Raw genomic sequence first — 21,391 nt, 5'->3', positions numbered from 1 at the left:
AAGCTTCAGTTATCAGGCATGATGTTGTGATCATATATATGTCTGACTTTCTAAAACAAACATCTCTTCATCATAAGTCATTCAGCTTCACAAACAGCTGGAGAAGGCTAAAACATTATTCAATAATCCTAAACCTTCTTTTCTGTTATTCTTTTTTTGTTTGTTTTTATCTGTTTTGAATCATACACATGGGGCCACTCACCAGATAAACAAACAGAAACTCTGCAGTCAATATGCAAATAAAGAGCAAATTCATCACAGTAAAGCAGCGTCCCCACACATCTCAAAAAGATGAAAATAAAAATGCCAGAGTATTTAAACCCTCTCTTCCAAAAAGGCATGAAATGCACAACTGAGAGCTCCAAATTAGAAATAGACTCTGAAGATGCACTTTGTGTTGAGGCAAATAATAATAAAAAAAAGGCAAATTAGTTTTGGTTTGAATTTTAGGCAACAAGGGTTGACTTTTGGAAATTACTCATCTAGCTTCAGGATGTTTCAAGGCACCACACAGTTATGTCATCTGTCTGGCACAAACAACCAGTGCCTCAAACTCTTTTCAGACATTTGTTGGTCACAATATTTCAACTCACAAAATTCCTGGTCTCATACATAGTGACTGGTTTTAAAAAAGTGGGTGTTGTATAGAAAAATTGAGAAACTACCTAGATGTATAGCTATTTGAGTTATTAGAGTATATTTCCCAGAGAAGTATTGTTTCTCATTGAAGCGGTCAATTTTACCTGCATGCTTTAAAACTGGAAGTAAACAGCAGTGCCCTGGGTCAATCTGAAATCAAGGTATAACACCTGACTCCCTTTCTAATTCAGCTGCTAGATCGATTTTGGGGGGGCTTGTGTCTTTTTGGGGCACTTCCTCACTTGAAATATAGTCGTTAGAAGTCATCTCTGAGGATGACAGAGGTTTTATTGGGTTACTGTGTGATGTTTTGTGTGTTGTGCACGTGTGAAGGTGTTTATTCACTCCAGTTTGTGTTTTTTCACTGGTTACAGCTGTCTGCGATGTGTTGCACCCAGAGGCTGAGCAGTCAGTTGTTGTGGCATTGATGGACACAGGATGTGAGGGCAGCCATTTAGCTGTAGTCTCCTTTCAGCCCCACTCACAGCCACTCACTCATGTGATTTATGACCACATGACCACACCCGAAGCGAGCTGAGACATGCACCGATCGATCGGTGCTGAATTCCTTAATTTTGGGGGATCAGTGCTCGGTGATCGGCCCGTCCTTACACATGAAACCGATCTTATATACCGCCAGGTCTGACAGCCAGCCATTGTTGCTTTTTTGCTCTGAGACCTAAAACTTTATTTCTTGTTTAAGTTAAAACATAAAAATGTCCTTGTTTCACAGGTATTGTTCACTAATTTACAATAAAATAAGGTTGGAACACTGAAGGTATGTGCTGTCACTTATAAGAAATTAAAATCGATATCGGCCCAAATCATCATCGGCAGGTCAGGCTTTTTAAAGATCGGTGATTGGCCAGAAAATTGTGATCGGTGCATCTTTACTAAGAAGTTTCCTTGTGTATTTTTCCAAAAATAAATAAATAAATAAATGGATGATCAAAGGGGGCTGCACGGTGGCGCAACAGTTAGCACTGCAGCCCCACAGCAAGAAGGTCACCGTTTAGATTTAGGTTAATTGAGCACTCTAAATTGTCCCTAGGTGTGAGTGTGTGTGTGTGTGTGTGTGTGAATGTTGGTCTGTCTCTGTGTCAGCCCTGTGATTGGCTGGTGACCAGTCCAAGGTGTACAGCTAGGATAGACTCTAGCCACCTGCGACCCTGAACAGGATAAGGGGTTCAAAAAATGAATGAATGATCAAAGGACTAAAGGCAGAATATGTATGGTGCATGTTTTAATGAGAAGAAATGAGTGTGTTTGCCAAAAAAATAAATAAAAAAAGGTGTGTGGGGGTTTAAGACCACAAAAGATGGAAAATGCATGAGGGCATTTTTTGTAGCTTCAAGCAGAATAATAAAAGTGTTCCGCGCTGTGTTTTGGAGCTCTTGATGCATATATAGAGGGGAATATTGAATAGTATGTTGCAAACAGAAGCATCAGTCTGTGTTCTTTATGTGCATGGACCCCATTATTTCAGACCTTGCCTTTATGACTTGGCCCCTCACACTCTCCCTCTCTCTTCCTCTCCTCCATGAACCTTGACACGGCCATCCTCCTGAAATGCAATCTCCCATAAAACCCATCAAATAAAAAATTCATATTGATACTCTGTGGCTCAGCTTTCCCTTCCTTCTCCTTCTTTCTCCATGATGATAAACGACCGACTGTCAGATATTAGAGTCTGGAACACAATAAAGGTGGATTCTCTTCTCTTTTCAACATCTCTCCTGCCCTGTGGTGCTTTATTATTCATTTATTGATTCAGTTTTTTGGTTTCTTTCTTTTTTTTTCTTTTAATGTGTGTTCAGGATAAATTACTTCAACACATTTGGCATAAAGCTGAGACTTAGCTGCAAGTGAAGCATCTCTTCTTAAAAAGAAATTCCAAGCAAAATTAAAGTTATAGTGTATTACAGTCACAAATGATCTTTTTAGGACTTTTTATGTGTTATAGCATCTAAAAAAATGTAAACCTGAAAGTTTCACCCCAAAATTAGCTGTGCTGCAGCAGCTCACGTCATGGTGTGTGTACAATGGCAGCGTCCATTACTCTCTCTTAACTCCCAGCTGAGCCTTTGTACCAGTCCATTACCCAGCAAGCCCTGGTGTTCTACTGTGAGCCATGAAACTGTCCCGAAGAGCCTGTGGAACGAGTGGCAAGTTAAGCAAGCAGGCCATGTTTGGCAGGTCTGATGTGAATGTCCACATGATGCTGTGAATGTCTGACTGACTCTGCGACTCTGTCTTTCAGGCTTTTATATTATAGACCAGAAACAAAACAAAAGCTGCAGAAATATGTATTTAATTCAGCCTGTTTTGTTTGGAGAGTTGTGACAGATGTCAATACTCTGTTGCTGAGAACATGGAATTTCAAGGATTATTTCAATAACACATAGACAGCACTGAAGTTGACATTCTTAACAGCTAAGGGACTGCAAAAGAAAAAAAAATGTCGTTCAATCAGTAAAGTCAACAACTGCTTAACCTACGCTCTGATTCCTGAGAGCTGTGGGTATTTGTTTGGGTTTCCTTTTGGCAGCATAAAGAGGAACTCTTAGATCACAGAGATGAGTTAAACAAGGCTGTGTTTGTGCAGCCATGCATTCTCTGCTGTTTTCTCTCAATGTGATGACAGGAGCTGAGCAGCGGCTGTTTTTAGTGCCTGTCAACACAGCAGCATGACAGGCTACTGAAAAGTTTGAAGGAAGAGGCTGAGATTGTGAATACACTGGTAATGTAGTCTAGAATGACAGCAGCGGATTCCTTCACTGGGCAGAGACGCAAGGTGGTGTCACTGATTCACTTTCCTACACCTGGTGATGAAACTGTGGGAGGAAAGAAGGAGGTTTGTTATCATTAGAGATCTCTTTAATGGCTCTATCTGCATTTTCCTGTGAGGACTGTATTTCTGGTCTTTTCTAAGAAAAAAGAAACCATTTGTTTTCATTCTGAGTTGACCCTGCACAGTTTGAGTGAAAGGTAAAAGACTAAAGTAAAGGAGATGAGAGTTTTCAGAGCTCTTCTGTCTCCCCCACTGTCTTCATAATGACACCAAATAGCAAACCTTTTATGTGAGGTGACACTCCAAACAGCATGACCAATCAGAGGCCATCATCTTGTCAGGGGACCAATTAGACCCCATCTTTGCATCAATGGTCCAACTGCCATGTCATCATTGATACAAATTACAACTGTGTTGACTTGTGGCCCTTTTGTGCTATTGCCTGTTTTTACCTTGCCTGATATACGCGCGTGTGTGTGTGAGAGTGAGAGAGAGAGAGAGAGAGTGCCCTAAAGCCTAAACCACCACTCCAGTGTGTGCAGAAGGTTGACCTCTAAACATCTCTGTTTCCACGCAAAAGACGTTCAATATACGTTGAACACTAATTGGTGAGAAGAATGGGATGACCAGTCTTTAATATTTTAAACACTTCAGCACATTTCTACAGCATTAATGTTACCTCATAGCTCTGCTGCTTTATAAAAGTTTAGTTTTAAACAAGCCAAAAGTAGCTGCCAAGCCACCAATTTCTTTGCATAGCCTAACTCAGCAAGAGCTTGAGTAAGTTTCTTCTGAACCCATCATACTCCAAACCCCAGGGGGGAAAAGAGTTCTTAAAACCTATCTCAGTCTCTACGGTACTACCTGTGGGATGAAGTGACAGAAGGAAGTGTGTTTTGCACATGGGACGGGGATATCTATAAATGCTTGCAAAAGTAAACATCATATAAAAGATACTTTTATGTATATAAGTTTGGAAGATGTAAGGATTTCCCTACTGGCCTGTTTAAATCTTGTTTTGCTCATGAGTTGGTAGCTGTTGTTGTTTAAGAAGAAGCAGAGGGGCTTTTGAAGAGGGTAAACATGCAGATAGTTGCAGAGGGAGGTCTGAAAGATGCAGCCAATCACATGATTATACACACAGTCTACATAGATTAAACTAACAGTAACACAGTAGGTGATGAAACTGGCTCAGGGTGATACAGGCTTCATAGAGTGAGGCTGACTGTTTTTTAGTGCAGAGGGATAACATCTATATTTGTATCTCTTTTAGTCGAGGCAGATCCTTGTACCGAACATTAAAAGAGAAGTTCTTCACCACTCGCAGTGTGAGGTTTTGTTGATGTGGTTCTCTGAGAGTTGAAAAAAGAGGTCTTACTTTGAAAGTATCCTGAATATTTCTTTCATAGTGATAACAGGAAATGATCCCCCTGCATTTATAAACGACATGCAGTTAGAAGTGGTTCAAAACAAGTTCCTTTTGGCATCAGCTGTGAAGTTTCTTAGATGTTCTTGATGCTAATTACCCAGAGCATGCTGGAATGAGCATAAATGCATATTTCAGATTAGCTTGGTTCACTTGCAGTATCATTTAAAGAAGGGACAACTTGCACCTTTTTGTTATAGAAATATTCCAGTGGCTTGCAGCGTTCTTTGTCATGGTTCAGAGTTGGGACTGTATTGATGGAGTCAAGGGCACACCTCTCCATCGCCTTCTGTTTTAGGGCAGATAATGATTCTCTTTTATTTGGAATAGGATTGCATTTTCTCTCTCTCTCATCCTCTAGCCTTCCCTCACCTTAACCTTTCCATCTCCCACTCCGCCCCCCTGCACCCCGCTCCCTCTCGTAGGTTGGCCGCTGCTCCCCTCCATGGCGGCGATTCTCTATCGCTCCGTCACAGCGCGAGCGAGGGATGAGAGACAAATCAAAACCACCTTATTTCCCCTCAGTCCCCCTCACCATGCCAGATTGAATTTGAGGTTTTTCATCTTCTTTCTCATCTTTCTCTTTTCCCTGCCTCCCTTGGCGTCCACTGCGAATTACCTGGATCCAAGCCATCTCACAACTCCATGACGCAGTATCATTTATGCATATGCAGGGGGATAGTCAGCAGCCCTCGCTGTAGATTCCTTTGACTCACTTTAAATCCACTTTTAGATGTGTGTGTTCAAATATGATCGGTTCTAAAATCTATCACTGTCCAGATACGGTTCATCTGAAAGGAAAAATTGTGCTTCACTGATGCTTTGAATCTTGTTTTACACGCTGTTTGATGCCAATAAAAATGTAAAAGCAATTTTTTTTTTTCTCTTTGACCAGTGCTGTAGAGATTTGATTCAAAGCATGCACTGGTATGCATTATTTAATGTGTTAGCAACAAAATTAATACACCTTGGAAGTCAACAGAGATATTTCCAGGTAAAGAAGTATTTTTTTTTTAAACACTAGTCTTGACAATAATTCTGTCGGAAATCAGGCAAAAGGATCATTTTATATGATCTTACATGTATTTAAACCAAATAAACATTCTGTTAGGCATATTTATAAAATTAACCCCTTTTCACCTTGGTCCATTTTAGAGTTTTGAGGATCTACACTGCTACAATTTGCAGCTCTTTTTTCAATATTTTGGTCAGAATTGATCAAGACTTTCTAGTCAAAGAGAAGAGAAACAGACACAATTTTTTAAAGATTCATTGACTCGCACACACACTTCACACAAAGCACATTACAGATTTTGCTTGCTGATCATTCGTCTTCATTTTTGAGGATTTAGCCAGCTGAGATTTTCCAACTTACACAGGTGTATTTCTAAATGAATAAAATGATTTCAAGAAGAGTCCGTAATCTCACCAAACATCAAACCATCAGATTTCACTCCAGGTTACAGAGTGCTGGTCTTCTCTGAAAAGCTGCACCCTTTACTTCTCAAGGCATACACATTCACAAGCAGACACACTCATTTTATGAAACCTCCCCGCTGATTGCACCTGATTTCAGGAATAGTTACAGATTTATGGCCAAGGCGGTCTCATCTGAAAATCAAAACTGACAGGCACATTTGCATTGCGTGCTGATTTAACTGCACGGCAGTGTGTGTCGAGGAAGCTTGAATGCATGAATAACACCACAGTGTTGTAAAATATTTAGTTTAAAACCTGGGTACACTGACTCTGCCTTGTGGCCTTTTCCAAATACTTGATCAAAACTCTTCCCAATCATTTAAAGGCAACAGACTTCTTTAAAGTACGGCTAATTAAAGACACTGAAACTTTCTCACCTGGCAAGTTAAGCTCAATAACTCAAAGTCTGGCAGCATGAAACAGTGCAGGGGTAACAGTGTGTAAGTGTTGCGTGTGAATGTGGTTGAGTGGTTGGATGAGTGTTGAGGCCAGAGGCACCTGGATCCTGCTACCTGAGAAAAATGACTCTCATCACCCACTCCGCTGGACCTGCTCCCACCCATCCTCTGTTCACCCCACCTTTTCATTTTCAATTATGGGTTAGAATATGAATCTTTAATAGGGTGATAATTGTGCTAGCATATTTGCTGTCACCCACCATTAGCCCAGATTAATTAGCCCATTTACTTTAGCTTAAGAAAGTGTCTGGCTGAGGAATGGGGGCACTGATGGAAGACGGGTGGAGGGAGAGTAGAATCAGCACAATCTGTTCTGTATCAAAATGCTATCTTTCTCAGGCGGTCTCTCTGTCTCTTCGTGTCGTTCGCCTCTCTGCCTTTTCCCTCGACTTTCCTCTTTCTCTCATCTTACTTACTTTGTTAGTCTGTTTCATCTGTCTGCACTCATCTGCCCCTGATCTCAGGAATATATTTTTGTCGCACTGTGGCTTTTCAAGTGGTTGTGTAGGGCGGGGGACTACATGGGAAATCACGCTGTTGAAACTTTTTTAAAACTATTACTTTTGTAACCAGAAGAGTAGTGAGCACATTTGATGCAATATACACAGCAAAAAAGAAAGAAATCTAAGCTAGTGTATGTGTTTGATTTTAAATCAGTTATCTTGTTATACTTAATTGAATAGAATAGAATAGAATAGAATAGAATAGAATAGAATAGAATAGAATAGAATAGAATAGAAAATACTTTATCCTTGAGGGGAACTTCAGGAGTTATGGCAGCAATCATGAAAACAAAAGTAAGAAAGTGTATAGAAAGTGCAAAAAGGTCCATAAGAAAATAGATGATGACAGCTTGTACATCATTCTCCAGTTCAGCCAGCCTCCACCTCCACAGGGTCCAGGACTGAGCTTCTTCAGCAGTCTGTTCAGTCTCTGTCTCCTGGATCCTGTCTGCTCACAGCAGGTGAAGTTCTTCCAATGTGGCGTTGGTGTCTGATGTTAGCTCTGTTAGCCATGTCAGTGAATAGCATGATGCCACTCCACCTTCTGGTATTCCCTCTGTTGCTGGGTTAGCGCAGCTAGCTTGTCCATCTTATTGGAGATAGATCTTATGTTCCCAATATTGATGGATGTATGGATGAAAGGACAGGTCAATGTTGTCACTTCTTAGTTCACATCCTGAGAACCTCACCTCCTTCTCCTCACCTTGTAGGGAAACATCAGGCCTTGCACCAGGTAGCACTGACGTGCTCCAGGTTGCTAACAGCTGTTTTCACATGCAAACAATGCAGTCATCATTACATGTTGGATGTCCAGACAAACACTGAAGCAAAAATTGTAAAAATATCATGAAGACATATCCAGTTTGGTGTCCATGACTAACAAATGAACCTTACAAAGTAAGGACCCACTTCAAATACAAAGATAACAAAAAAGGGATGAAAAAATTACAAGAAACTGACTAAGAGAGCGCTGCTGCGATAGGCAGCCACAACCAATAGGGCAACACCTAGCAATTAATATTAGCCACTTTAACTCAAGAAGTCCAGAAAAAATGGTATTTCAACATTTTAAAAGTCAAAAGATTTGCCTGAAGTGCTCATAAAAATATCTGCCAATGGGGTAAGAAAATACCCAGAATAATTTATTAATGCAATAAACTAAATAAATGCATTTTTTTACCCCATTGCTAGATTAAAATCATGTCTGTAGATTTCACACAAAGTGAAAGTTTTTAACTGTCATACTGTCATATAGTGACAGTACATCAGTGTTGCTGAGCTTGTTCTCTTGCCCCAAAGGACTTGAGTGAAATTAGAGTTTTAAAGTTCAGTCTTGATATGTTTGCTTTGACACCTGGTATTTCCGCAAGCCACCAGTGTGACACCCAAGTTGACATTCCCTTTCTCCAATAATTGTTGCTGTATATAATGCCAAACACTGATAAAACAGGTTGGAAAAGTCTCACTGAGTGTTGGGCCTTCATTATAAGCTTGGGCAATTAAATGTAATAAAGTAAAAATAAACACAGTTGGCGTTCACTGTCAGTGTAATTGGGAGTGTGAGCCCATATTTCAGATTCTTGGATATCATTTGATTTTGTGTTAGTGTGAAAAAATATTGCTTAATGGAGCTTTAATCACAGTCTCCACCTTGGGAGAAGTCGTGTGTATTTGTGGGTGAGAGCGTGTGTGTGTGTGTGTGTGTGTGTGTGTGTGTGTGTGTGTGTGTGTGTGTGTCGGTGACGAAGGAGTAACTTGGCCATGTCACTCGCTGTATATCTCTCAGCAGGCAGTGGGAAATGAGGTCTAATCGGAGGAATATTAAAGTCACAATAGACTGCTCCTGCTATTAAGGCCTGTCATCCCTGGCCTCCTCTCTCACCTTGATATCTCTCAGTCTCTGAATATTTATATGCCTACATCATAGGCTACTCACACAGTGCCCTGTGTGCTTTTTTTATTGTGTGTACGTGCTAGGGCATCACAAAATTTATCATCACTGCAGCCACTCAGGGTCTTTGAATATGTTTGTATGCGTTTGTATCCCTTTGATCGTGCTCATGCAGTCCATCTTTCTGTCCTCTGATCTCCAGGTGCAGTGGGGGCCAGACTGCTCTCAGGTCAGAGCAAACCCGTCACTATGGATGTGGATGAGGAGGAGAATATGAGTGAGTCAACTCTGGTTTTGTCATTTTTTTCAGTCTGTCTGTCTTCCTGTCAAAGCGATAGCTGGTTCCTACTCTCAGATGTCTTCCTGTATTTTTATTTCCCTTTATTTGTCTGCCTGCATGCCCCCTTGTATTTCCTCCTGTCTTATCTAATGTGTAATCAGTGTGAACAATTCTGCTCACCAGCTCAAGTATTAGTGAAATAACTGGCCTACTTTTTTCAGAAATACTAAATAATGCAATACAAGAAAAGAGAACACTAACATACAAACACTTTTAAACAGTGCACACACATTTGTCCAAAACCTAATTAAAAAAAAAAAGCTTTTGGAAGTTTTTAAATCATGGAAACTTTATCTGAGTGTGCAAAGATGACTAGCAAATGTTGGGCCTGAAACGTTTTTTTGTTATATATGCTCATTGACTTAAAACCCAGCAACAAACTTTGAAAGTATTATGGAAGGTTTGGTTTCATGTGATAGACTATGTTAGAAAATAGGTAGAACATTGTCCCATGGTGTAAAACTGCAGAGATTTGTTTCATCAGTACAGTACGGTACAAAACTTCATTAAAAGATCCAGAAATCTGAAAAAAAATCTCTGTATCTAAAAAAAGGATTAAATTGATACTCAATGTTCATGATCATTGGAGGCAGAGCATTGAAAACAGACATGACTCTGTAGTGGAAATCACAGCATGGACTCCAAATTACTTCTAAAAGCCATAGTCTGTAAACCCAGTTCTTTTTTTATATCTCTTAAGTTGTACTGTAAATAATCCTTACATAAGCGAAATGGAGAAAGTCATTTTCTCCTTACCTGAACCCCCTCATAGAGCAACATAGAGATGTCAGACACACAGGTAGAAGATGCTGATTTAACCAAACTTTTCTGGGAAGATCTTATCACTACATCTGAGAGGCTTCAGGTCATATTACAGATTCTCTTAACTTTCATTTCTCTCATTAGAGAATCCTCCTCACTCCTTCTTATGGAACTTTAATTAGACATTTTGGTTTGAACTCAGTATCCAAGGCTCATATGGCACAGAAAGACATTGATTAAATGTGTTTCCCCTCATCCTGATCATTTTTAAGTGAATTCAAAGAGTTGTCATCTAAGCAGTTCCCTCACCTGTGATAGGAACGAAAAGTTATCATTCTAGTGTCATACTCAGTGTAAATGCTATGAAGAGAGGCACGTTGTTGTGTTACAAACCAGGCAGAGATGCTAAGTAATGTTATTCAAGGCTCTGAAGCTTTTTTTCTGTCATTTCTAAGATATATTTGAAGATAAAACACAGTCCAAGCTCACACATCATCCTTTTTAGAATACCAAGGGAACACCAGAGGAAAAAAAAACATAAAAATCTTTCATGACTTTTATGTGACAACCTTTGCAGTTCTTGAAATTCTTTAATCACATGTATCATCCCAAATGAAACTCCCTACAAACACTTGAAATGGAGCTCTTATGAAAGACTTTTTTGTCTGTGTTATTTGGTTCATGCAATCCCCATTGGGATTCTGTGCGAGGAAAGATCTTAGCACACAGGATCTTTTGCCATGTATAGCTAACGGATGCTGATTACACAGATTCTGGCATGAAAATGACCTTAACTCTGCATGCTTGTGCTTTAATCTGACGCATGATGCTATGGCTTTTGTCTCTGTGGCTTTTGTCATCTGGTCTGCTCTTGTATAGGGTACTCTTGGATAACAATCATCCTGCAGAAAAACAGTTATTTTATGAAATGAGAACAATCAGTTTGTTGAATGATAAATATAAGAATATAGAAAAGGAACCCTATTTTTTTTTCTGTGTGCCATGATATTCATCGTATTTGTCTGTGTAGCATGCCAGAAGTTTCAGAATTTTATCCTATTTTTGATTGGCTTATTGGTCCTTACTCCCGATAAATGATATGACTCTTTAAGGCTTAACTCAACATGTTTATTTTAGTGCCCTGTGATTTATGCAAATGTCTTCAGTTTAAGTAAATCTCTTCAACAGCTTATTACATTTTATCAACAAAACACATTTTTAATCTTGTGAAAAAGAAATGTGTACTCACTATGAAAACACATTTCCTTGAGTATATCAAATTACTTTTTAACTTTTTTACAAAAAATGGAAATTCATTATAATTGTCTCCTTTGCCACTACATTTTTTAATTTAATTTTTGTTTTTTAACAGATTTTCAATGGATTCAGTTTCCAAAATGCAGTATTTTTTCTGCATCTCTATATCTTCCTAGTGACTATGTACAACACTGATTCAATTCATCAGCTAGACCCGCTATAGCTCAAAATTAAGCTCTATTTCACTCTTCTGAGATGGTGCATTAGCACTAGCAACGGTCCTTCCAAAGAATACAGCAGTGTCTTTAAAAGTTTATTGCCGCAATGATAAGCATCTCTGCTTGCTGCAACTGGTAAGCTTGCTTTACAGCAGCAAACAGCTTCTTGTTTATCTCATCGCCTCCTGACAAGTGCTTCTGCTTGTTAGCGCATGCACCAAGGAGCTCCTAGTTTCATAAGAGGCTTCTACTTGACAAGTGTTTTAGCGTGTGGATGCAGAGTCATTTGATAACAGAGTTTGAAACTTAATTAGCATGCCCATTTTAATTCAGTTATCAGCTCCTTAGTCTTGTTATTGTGTAAGTTTCAGGGCAGCTCTTTCTATTAAGAAGCTTGGTGGTTCTTTTCTGATGTTGGCTATGTTTGGTTCTCATGTGCTATGGCTTGCCACTGTTAGCATCAAAATGTCTCCATAAACCCAGTTTTGTTTTTTCACCTTTGGAAAGGGCTGTCAAAAAAATAACAGGGATTGTCGTATTCTGATACACCACCTGAAGCCCAACCCAACTGAGTTAGAACTACAGCACAAAGGCCAGCTGTCGCTATATGCCTCTGTTAGACTGATATTGACAAGCTTCATGAAATTCTGTCCAGAGTTTAATATATGTTACCACACAGCCACGAAGTGTGGCAAGGCTTCTGCACAAGATGTCACCTGTGCCCTTAATCTAGTTATAGAACAAATTCATGGGATCCTGTGAGCACTGGTCTGCTTTGGAGACACCAGAATAAATCTGTTATCTGCAGCTGCATGGTAACTGTATATGTGTATGGACCTCTCGAGCCCTAGAGCACCAAGCAATCCAGACCAAGAATCTAGAGCACCTTTCAAAAGGGCACTTTTGCCAACAGGTTAGCAAGCGTACAAAATGGGCTCCCAAAGAGATGCCTTAGGATTTACCTTTGCCAATAGTCCTTCAATCCTTTTTTTGTTATGAGTCATTATTGGATTAGAAATTTTCAGCTTTATTTAAGTGACATTCATCAAGGTGTGTTTCCACTTCCTGAGCACTCATACCAAATGCCGTAGAATACGATTTGAGCTGTGGCTACTGAGCTGCAGCTTTGCCCATTTGTGCAAAGTCAGTGTTGCTGTCCATCATGCAGTGGTGGCAGCAGTTTTTACTAACACCTGCCAGTAAATCCAGGTGAGATGGGTTTTCAGATGACTATGCTGATAATGTGCATCTAGTGCTAAAGCACCACCTCAAGTTGTCAGGAGAGATGGAATAGACAAAGAGTTACAAATATAACTACAGTTTATAGAGTCCTTCATTGCTCTGAATGATGGGTGCAAGTTTCTGTGAGGACACTTTTATTACATGGATTTTTGTCTTCCCAGGCCACCCGTGACTTTTGTGATGTAAGAAAGTCAACCTGGGCATGTTGATCACATTCGACACAATGACAAAACTCTGGTGGTCATTCGTATTCATAGGGTATAGTTACACCGTAACTTTTACTACATGTGGTCTCTTTGTTGAAAATGGAGGTAATGAGCCATATATAAACATGCTGCATATATTGAAATACTCCATAAGGGAATAAATGCAAGTCTTAAGTTTGATAACACTGGACCTCACAGTCATGCCTTCCTCCTTTTCACAACTTATTTCCAGACACTAACTACCTCATGTTGAATACATGCACACACCAAAAAATATTGCATGTTCTGATGCACATTTTTCTCTCCAGCTGAATGTTATGAGTTTTTGTTCTTGGTCTTAGAAATGTGTTTTTTCCTTGCCTATAGATGTGTTAACTGTAGTGTGCAGATGGTACCAGCATGTTAGTACAATTTGCAACCTGAAACACTGTTCTTTGACAAACTCCACGGGGGGATCTCAGAGGCGCAGATTCTTATGAATGGCAACTCATTAGAAACTGATTTTGAATTCAGATTGCACTCATTTTAAATATGATAGTCATTTTCCTTCAAATCTTATGTGAACGGGTAAACAACATTTTAACATCCCAGCGTGTCACCAGTCAAGTCTTTAGGATCCTGCTGTAGGTGGAGTCTTCTCCTTCTGCCTCTTTGATGTATTCTCCTCTTTGCCTGGTCCTCAGCTCCTCCCCCTGCACTTCTCCCTTGCACTCCCTCAACCCGACCTACAATCCCACTCATGCACACTGCGGCCTCTCTTTCTCCTGAGTACCGCAAGGAGTAACCTATCAAGCCTTTGCTGAAGGATGTTATAAATGAAAATTTTTGCCAATATTCCATCCACTTTGCTGACTGGATTCAGTGATATGTGTTCCCCAGGACGGTGTATTCAAAGCCTGCAGTTAAAAACTGAACCCTTAAAATGTACCCAATTTCTCTGTAAGGGTTCAAGTGATTAAAAATTGATAGAGTGGATGAGAAGCAAAACTGAATGTGTGTCATGTTAAGTTTGAAATATGTGCTTGTATTTGTGTGCATTTTTGTCTTAGGCTCATAACACTGTGCAACCTGAAAAGTTTAATACCCTTCTCCCATTTTTCTCTGACCTTTACACGTAGAAAACGTCATAAGTTGAATTCTCAATATGAAGACAATTCAAGAGATTATTTTCCAAATTAAATTCATATAACAGTTAGCACTGACATGCTCTGCACCAAACTATAATGTAAACAGTAAACCTACCTTGTTTAGAAAAAAACACGTGTTGGTGTCCTACTTTTTGTGTTGAAACTGATAGACTGTAGGTTGATATGATCATTAAAAAAATGACAGCTTCACTTGCTTTTTAAAGGAACACAAATCATTGATTCAGTTCCAAAGAGTGATAAAGGAATCTATAAATTTTGCATTTACAAGATCCTGCAACGAAGGCGTTGTAAGTTACTCTTTCTGGGCACCGCAGGTTCGAGCAGCACCGATGTTAAGGAAAACCGAAACCTGGACAACGTGTCCTGCAAAGACGGGATGGGAGTGGCTGAACAGCTCCCCAATGGCAGCGGCCTGAGCAGTCGAAAGAGGCCCCTAGAGGAAGGAAACAATGGACATGCACACTCAAAGTTCCGGGCCAAGAAGCGTAAGAAAACACCAGGGCCTGTCCTGCCCAAGAATGCTCTGATGCAGTTGAATGAAATCAAACCTGGTCTACAGTACAAACTGCTGTCTCAGACAGGACCAGTCCATGCACCAGTGTTTGTCATGACTGTTGAGGTTAATGGACAGATGTTTGAGGGCATGGGCCCGACTAAGAAGAAAGCTAAACTGAATGCAGCCGAGAAAGCACTGCGTTCTTTTGTCCAGTTCCCCAATGCATCTGAGGCACACCTGGCCATGGGTCGAACACTGACAGTGAACACAGACTTTACTTCTGACCAGGCTGACTTCCCTGACATGCTCTTCAATGGCTTTGAGACACCAGCTGCACCTGAAGAATCCTTCTATGTAGGCTCCAATGGTAGCAGTTCCTTAAACTCTCTAGGGGAATACCCACTGCCCACACCACCTGGCAGCAACCTTGTCCAGGCCCCATTGCCCCCTCCATCAGCATTCAGCTCGCCCTCCAGTGGCAAAAACCCAGTCATGATCCTCAATGAGCTCAGGCCAGGCCTCAAATATGACTTTGTCTCAGAGAGTGGGGAGAGTCACGCCAAGAATTTTGTGATGTCAGTAACAGTGGATGCACAGACGTTTGAAGGTTCAGGCCGCAACAAGAAGCTGGCTAAAGCCCGGGCAGCACAGGCTGCCCTCTCAGCTCTCTTCAACATGCAGCTAGACCAGACACCATCCCGGCAACCCATACCAAGAGAGGGATTGCAGCTTCATCTACCCCAGGTAAGAGATTCTCATCTGTATAGATAAGTGAAACACAACATCATACCTTGTAAACATGATTTCTGTCAATGGGGGATGTTGTTTTGCACATTTTATAGCCACGGGCATGTTTGTAGGGTTTCAATGTATTAGCCTGCTCTCACCTACATAATAATTATGAATGTAGTGTGCAGTACTGTAAGCTGCATTTAAGAATAGTGTGATTATGACTCTTTAGTCAGATTTGTTTTGCAGTATACCGGACAGGGCTTTGCTGGTTTTCAGATTTGGAAAGAAAAACTAAAAAACAAAATAAGTATATACCACTTTCCAAAACAGCCTGATTTAACACTCCTGTATGTCATGTAATAATTCTGTCGACTATTTACCTCATTCATTATCTCAGATACCACTAGATACTTGAATTTAAGCCTCATCCATTGCAACTTTGTGTTTTTTATAGCAAGGTGTGCTATTGAGATGTAACAGAGGATTGCTGTGATTCACTGACCAATCAGAATCAAGTGTTTAACACAACCATGTTATCATGCAGTCAGCTTTAGACACAATTTAGAATTTCTTTATTTTAAGATGTTTTATTTTCGAAAGTATGATTAAATGGAAATAAATCAATAGGAATGGGAATAGGGAATCCAACATTAAGAGTTTGTTATGTCATTTTTCCTGTTATAGAGATCAATAAACTACAGCTGATCTGGTCATTTATTCGCCCACCTAACACAACTTAGAAATTTAAGGATAGTAAAAATAAACACAATAGTAGCAAGGAGCTGTGCAAATATGTTTCACTGGGTTCAGATTGTCTGTTTTTAATATGCTGCTTAGGATGCCTATGTGTGGCACGAGTCTTATTTCTCTCTGAGCTGGGTTTATGTTTTTATCTCGATTGTCTCATATGTGGCAGGAGCAAAAAGGAAAGTATTTTTGCAAAGTGTGTTTCTGCATTGAGTTTCTAGATTCCAAAGAGGTGTAGAGATGGTTCTTGTTTCATCCTACTTGCATCAGGTGTGAAGGGACCACAGGCGGCTTTTTGCTGTTAATGCCATCGAAGAGGTCACTGTGAGAGCTGTGCCAGTGTGTCAAGAAAGATAAAACAGTGAGAGAAGCTAATCAGCCCCGCACACTGTCGACAGTCCACTCCCCAAAGCCTCCTGTTTTCCTCTTAACTCCCTCCTTTCACTTACTCACAACCGATTTATTCGACAAGCACCAATTTTAATGATAGCGACCCCTCTAATTGCTTCATTCATTCTCTGTCGCTTGGTATTTAATTCCTGCTGCCTGTTTCCATCTGGCATGGCGCTAATGGGGTAAGATAGTTGGAGTCCACTGTTTCCAAGAAAACAGATGAACTTTGTTTTTTTTTATAGTTTGAGATGTTTTTGTTGACATTTCATCCATAAAAGTTTGAAAACATATTGAGGGAGATGTGTTCTTATCCCCCTGCCTGGGTAGAAATATTTTGAGATTTCCTTTTTTTTTCCAGAGTGGTTGGTCCGTTCACTTTTTATGTACCCTTAGATTAAAGGCCATTTCTGCGACCTTGAAATGCGAAAGTCAAATGATCTGGCTCCGACTGGGTGACTCAGAAGTGGCAGGGAAGCAATATTGGACTAATCTCTTTAATTTGTGGTCATCCAGCCGTCTTCTCTTTCTCGCTTCTCGTCATTTTCCATCACATTAGCAATGGATAAAGAGCCAGCAAGAGGATATGGCTGTCCATGAACAAAAGACGTGTGAAGTTCACTTGGGGTCCTAGATTGGAGTTTTGAACCTGGTGGAAAGAAAATGAACGCTTTGCTCACATCTGTCGCTCAGCTTTGCGTCTTTGGATGTTGCTTTTTGTGATTCACAGTCAGAAGGGAGATGATAAATTATAGCTGTCATGCCATACGCAGACAGCGCTGCTTGAAAGACTGTTAGGTATCCCTCAGGGGGTCAACCCAGTTTCACTTGTTGCCGTTTTATCGCTCTAACTCTTGTTTTGGAGCTGAATGTGAACGCTGTGACAGGTACATGGTGCTCCAGGGGAGGATAACATCAGACGCGCTTTGTAAGCTGACAGATCTGACACAGGCTCGTGTTTGTGTGGATGTGTTTTTCTTCCTGCTGTGTGTGTGTGTGTGTGTGTGTGTGTGTGTGTGTGTGTGTGTGTGTGTGTGTGTGTGTGTGTGTGTGTGTGTGTGTGTGTGTGTGTGTGTGTGTGTGTGTGTGTGTGTGTGTGTGTATGTGTGATTCCAGGTTCTGGCTGATGCAGTCTCTCGTCTGGTGGTGGATAAGTTCAGTGAGCTGACAGACAACTTCACCTCCCCCCATGCACGTCGGAAAGTCCTCGCAGGAGTTGTCATGACAACAGGTAGATTTGTGGAGGAAATTGCTATTTTGCTCACAAAATATGGGACTGACACTTTCTTTTCAAGATAATCTGAAGGAAAATTCAGGTTCAAAAAAGATCCAGATTCAGGATTAAGCCAAATACTAAATTATAGAATTCACAGTGAAGTATTGTTAAGCTCAAGATTATTCAGATCAGCTCTTTAAAAGGATTCTTTTTTGTAGAAAAAGGGGTAGTGACACAAATAATTGGGATTAACTTTTAGTACTCTCGTACGATTTCAGATGAGAGGATCCTGGTGCACTTATTACTGCACTGAAAAACTGAATACTTAGCCAGTGTTAAACAGATTTTTAGTTAATAAAAACATTTTGTTAGACTTGATGTGAGCCACATTCACCCGACAAACTTAAAACAATTTTATTTCTTTTGTATTTTTGCCTTGTCAGATGAATTTGGCTCATATAAGAAGACTTTTTTTTACTAAAATAGAAGACACCAACACTTGTTTGCCAGGAACTCCTTATTTTATCTTTGATTGTCTGAAGTCGAACAATCTACCTTTATGGTGCAATATGTAGTATTCAGTTGCAATTTCTCGCATATGTGGTAAAAATGGAAAGTAATAAAAGTATGTTTAAACTGGTGTACCGTTTATTTCAACATAAGCACAGAAAAATACCTTTAATGCAGTAGAGGCTTTGTTGCCTCCAAAGGATATAAAGAGAAAATAAGGTAGTGTTTCATATTGAATATAACTGCTGCTAATATTATGTATAAATAACCCCATTTTTACACACTGTACCTTTTTATAATGAAGAGAGAATTGAAAAAATGAAATGAAAAATTTGCCTCCAAACATTTTCATAACACAAACTCAGCTTGTGCCATACTCTTCTATTATTTTTCAAAATGTAATGATAAAAAATCTCTCTAGTCGTACAGCGTAGAGTCTTTGGAATGAAATCGTAGCAAGGAAAAAGATTTTTCAGTTAAAGGCAGGGTGTAAAAATAGTTCCTCATTTTCAACCTCACAGTCAAGATTAAATTGACATTAACTGAAGAAATAACACTTAAAGCAGTCATGGTACATTCTATAGCCAAAGACTTCCCACTTTAAAGTGTGCTTTTAGCTCAAAGTTCTACTTTTATTTACAGAGAAATTACCCCTTAGGTGACATTTATAAGAAATTATGTCTATCAGTGTCCTGCGGTTTGGGACTCGGACTCTGCATGTTCTGTGGTATCGAACCAGGTTAAATGGCTCTGCAGGGAAACCCAATGAAAATAGTAAATCATGGAAATGCTAGCTAATTATCACGCAAGCTAGTGGATGTAAAAAGCTTGATAGTGCATGTACATTGACAAGTATGTGTTTGTTCTCTTTACGCCATCCCCCACAGGCACAGATGTAAAGGAGGCACAGGTCATTTGTGTCTCCACAGGAACTAAGTGCATCAACGGTGAGTACATGAGTGACCGAGGCCTGGCGCTAAATGACTGCCACGCTGAGATAATCGCCCGACGGTCCCTCATCAGGTACCTCTACACTCAGCTGGAGTTCTTCCTCAGGTCAGTATATAAGTCCAAAAGAGTGTATGTAAGTGTTTGAGCTGTTTAAGGCCTCACATTAACTTTTATCCTCCTTCTCTCGTTGTAGCAACAACAAGGAAGACCACCAGAAGTCGATGTTTGTGTCTTGTGAAAAAGGAGGCTACAGGTTAAAAGACAACGTTCAATTCCACCTTTATATCAGCACCTCACCGTGTGGAGATGCTCGGATCTTCTCACCTCATGAGGCTGGAGTAGAAGGTACACACCTGCTGCCTCCATCAGCCTCAACTCCTCTGCTTAGCTCCATCAGCATGATTTTAATTTTTTCTCATTTTAGCTCACAATTCCATTTCAACAACACTGTGTTTTCATTTTTTAATAACATTGGCAGGTTTTTCTCATCCTCATGCTTGGTTTCATTTAACTAGAATTTTACTGCCATGTCCAAACACACATTACAGACACATTTAAACAAGGCTTGAGTAATTAGAGCTTTTTGTCATTCACTGTCTGTCTCTATCAGCCCTCCCTTTGCCCAGCACACCCACACTGTCTGTCTGATTAACCTCCCTCTTACTCTTGTCAAAGTGTTTTCCGTCGCACATGGCAGACTGAATGGAAAACAGCCACATTCAATTAGTCACTGAATAGATGGCGCCTGCTGGTGGAGCAGCAGAAAACATTGATAACATTATCATAAACAACTGGTCATGCTTTGTGGAAGCCTTTTTTTTCTTTATTCCTGATGCATTTCATGTCAAAGGATATTTTTATGTTGATATTTGCATCAGAATAAAATGAATAAAACATATGTCCTGTATTGTCATATAATGTATATTTTGAATCATATAATTAGGGTCACAATAAAGATTCTTTTTCTCAACACAGAGGTTCAGCATGTGATTTCTTATTACAGTTTCATGATTCATGATTGTATTTTTCTATACTTCTCTCTTGTACAATTCAGACCAGGGGGACAGGCATCCCAACAGGAAAGCACGGGGCCAGTTAAGGACAAAAATTGAGTCAGGAGAGGGAACCATCCCAGTGAGATCAAGTAACACCATCCAGACCTGGGACGGAGTGCTGCAGGGGGAGAGGTTACTCACTATGTCCTGCAGTGACAAGATTGCAAGGTAATTGAAACACTGTTGCATCACATTCAAAGTCATATCACAAATATTGTAATCTTTTTATTGATTTATGGTAGATAATCATTTCAAAGCAGCAGCTTCCTTGTATCTGTTGTTTCTTTATTCAACTGGTTCATCTCATTGCCTGTCACTCATCCATCTACACATTACCAAGACCATGAGCATGACTTTTAGGCATTAAAACAGGTTCAAGCAGAATAAAGATTTGGTCACTTAGAGTATGAAATAAAGATGATGACCACAATGATATCAGGTAGCTGGGATAGCCTAATGCCTAATGCTGTATGCTAATCACACGTAGTTGATTATTTCCTCCTAATGAGACCATTTACAAACCAGCTTCCCACTACTGAGAGGAAGATACTGCATAAATGACGTAAAAGTAGTGTTATTTATTTTCTTTTTTCATCTTTCTGTTTTCTTTTATTCATTTGGACCAAGCAGAAAAGGCTCTGGTGTTAAAATGTTGCTGTTCCTCTTCTGTTTGCACCCATGTAAAGAGGTGCATCAACAAAATGCACTGCAAAGTTTTGCAATGCAAAACTCCCTACTGCTCTTTTCCTGAACTCACTGCACAGGGGTTTAAACTTTTCTTAACTCAGTTTTGAATACGTTATGGTGATAGACTTCAATTTGTTTGATGTTAAAGACATTAATTTAGTAGGTGTAACCTGACTCAATCAACAGGAAGGTGCATTGTTGTAAGCCACAATGCTAACATCATTGTGGCGACAACCATTAAAATTCA

General features: G+C 39.9%; 1 protein-coding gene across 5 annotated transcripts in view; it reads left to right on the top strand.

Moving 5' to 3' along the window:
- The window catches only part of adarb1b (adenosine deaminase RNA specific B1b), a 117,269-nt gene that overhangs the window by 86,785 nt on the left and 9,093 nt on the right, over window positions 1–21,391 (top strand). For all 5 annotated transcript variants that reach the window (XM_074694364.1, XM_074694362.1, XM_074694363.1 and 2 more), the window contains 6 exons: window positions 9,390–9,464; window positions 14,675–15,600; window positions 17,842–17,956; window positions 19,339–19,507; window positions 19,596–19,747; window positions 20,457–20,625. In XM_074694364.1, coding sequence (XP_074550465.1) covers window positions 9,437–9,464; window positions 14,675–15,600; window positions 17,842–17,956; window positions 19,339–19,507; window positions 19,596–19,747; window positions 20,457–20,625 — 1,559 coding nt within the window. In that variant the 5' untranslated portion in view covers window positions 9,390–9,436. The remainder of the gene's footprint in view (window positions 1–9,389; window positions 9,465–14,674; window positions 15,601–17,841; window positions 17,957–19,338; window positions 19,508–19,595; window positions 19,748–20,456; window positions 20,626–21,391) is intronic.

This window comes from Halichoeres trimaculatus, unplaced genomic scaffold, assembly GCF_033239565.1.
Source record: "Halichoeres trimaculatus isolate MK-OKI-2021-1 unplaced genomic scaffold, fHalTri1.1 fHalTri1_scaffold_19, whole genome shotgun sequence".
NCBI classification, from domain to species: domain Eukaryota; kingdom Metazoa; phylum Chordata; class Actinopteri; order Labriformes; family Labridae; genus Halichoeres; species Halichoeres trimaculatus.
This window is presented reverse-complemented; position numbering and strand designations above follow the sequence as displayed.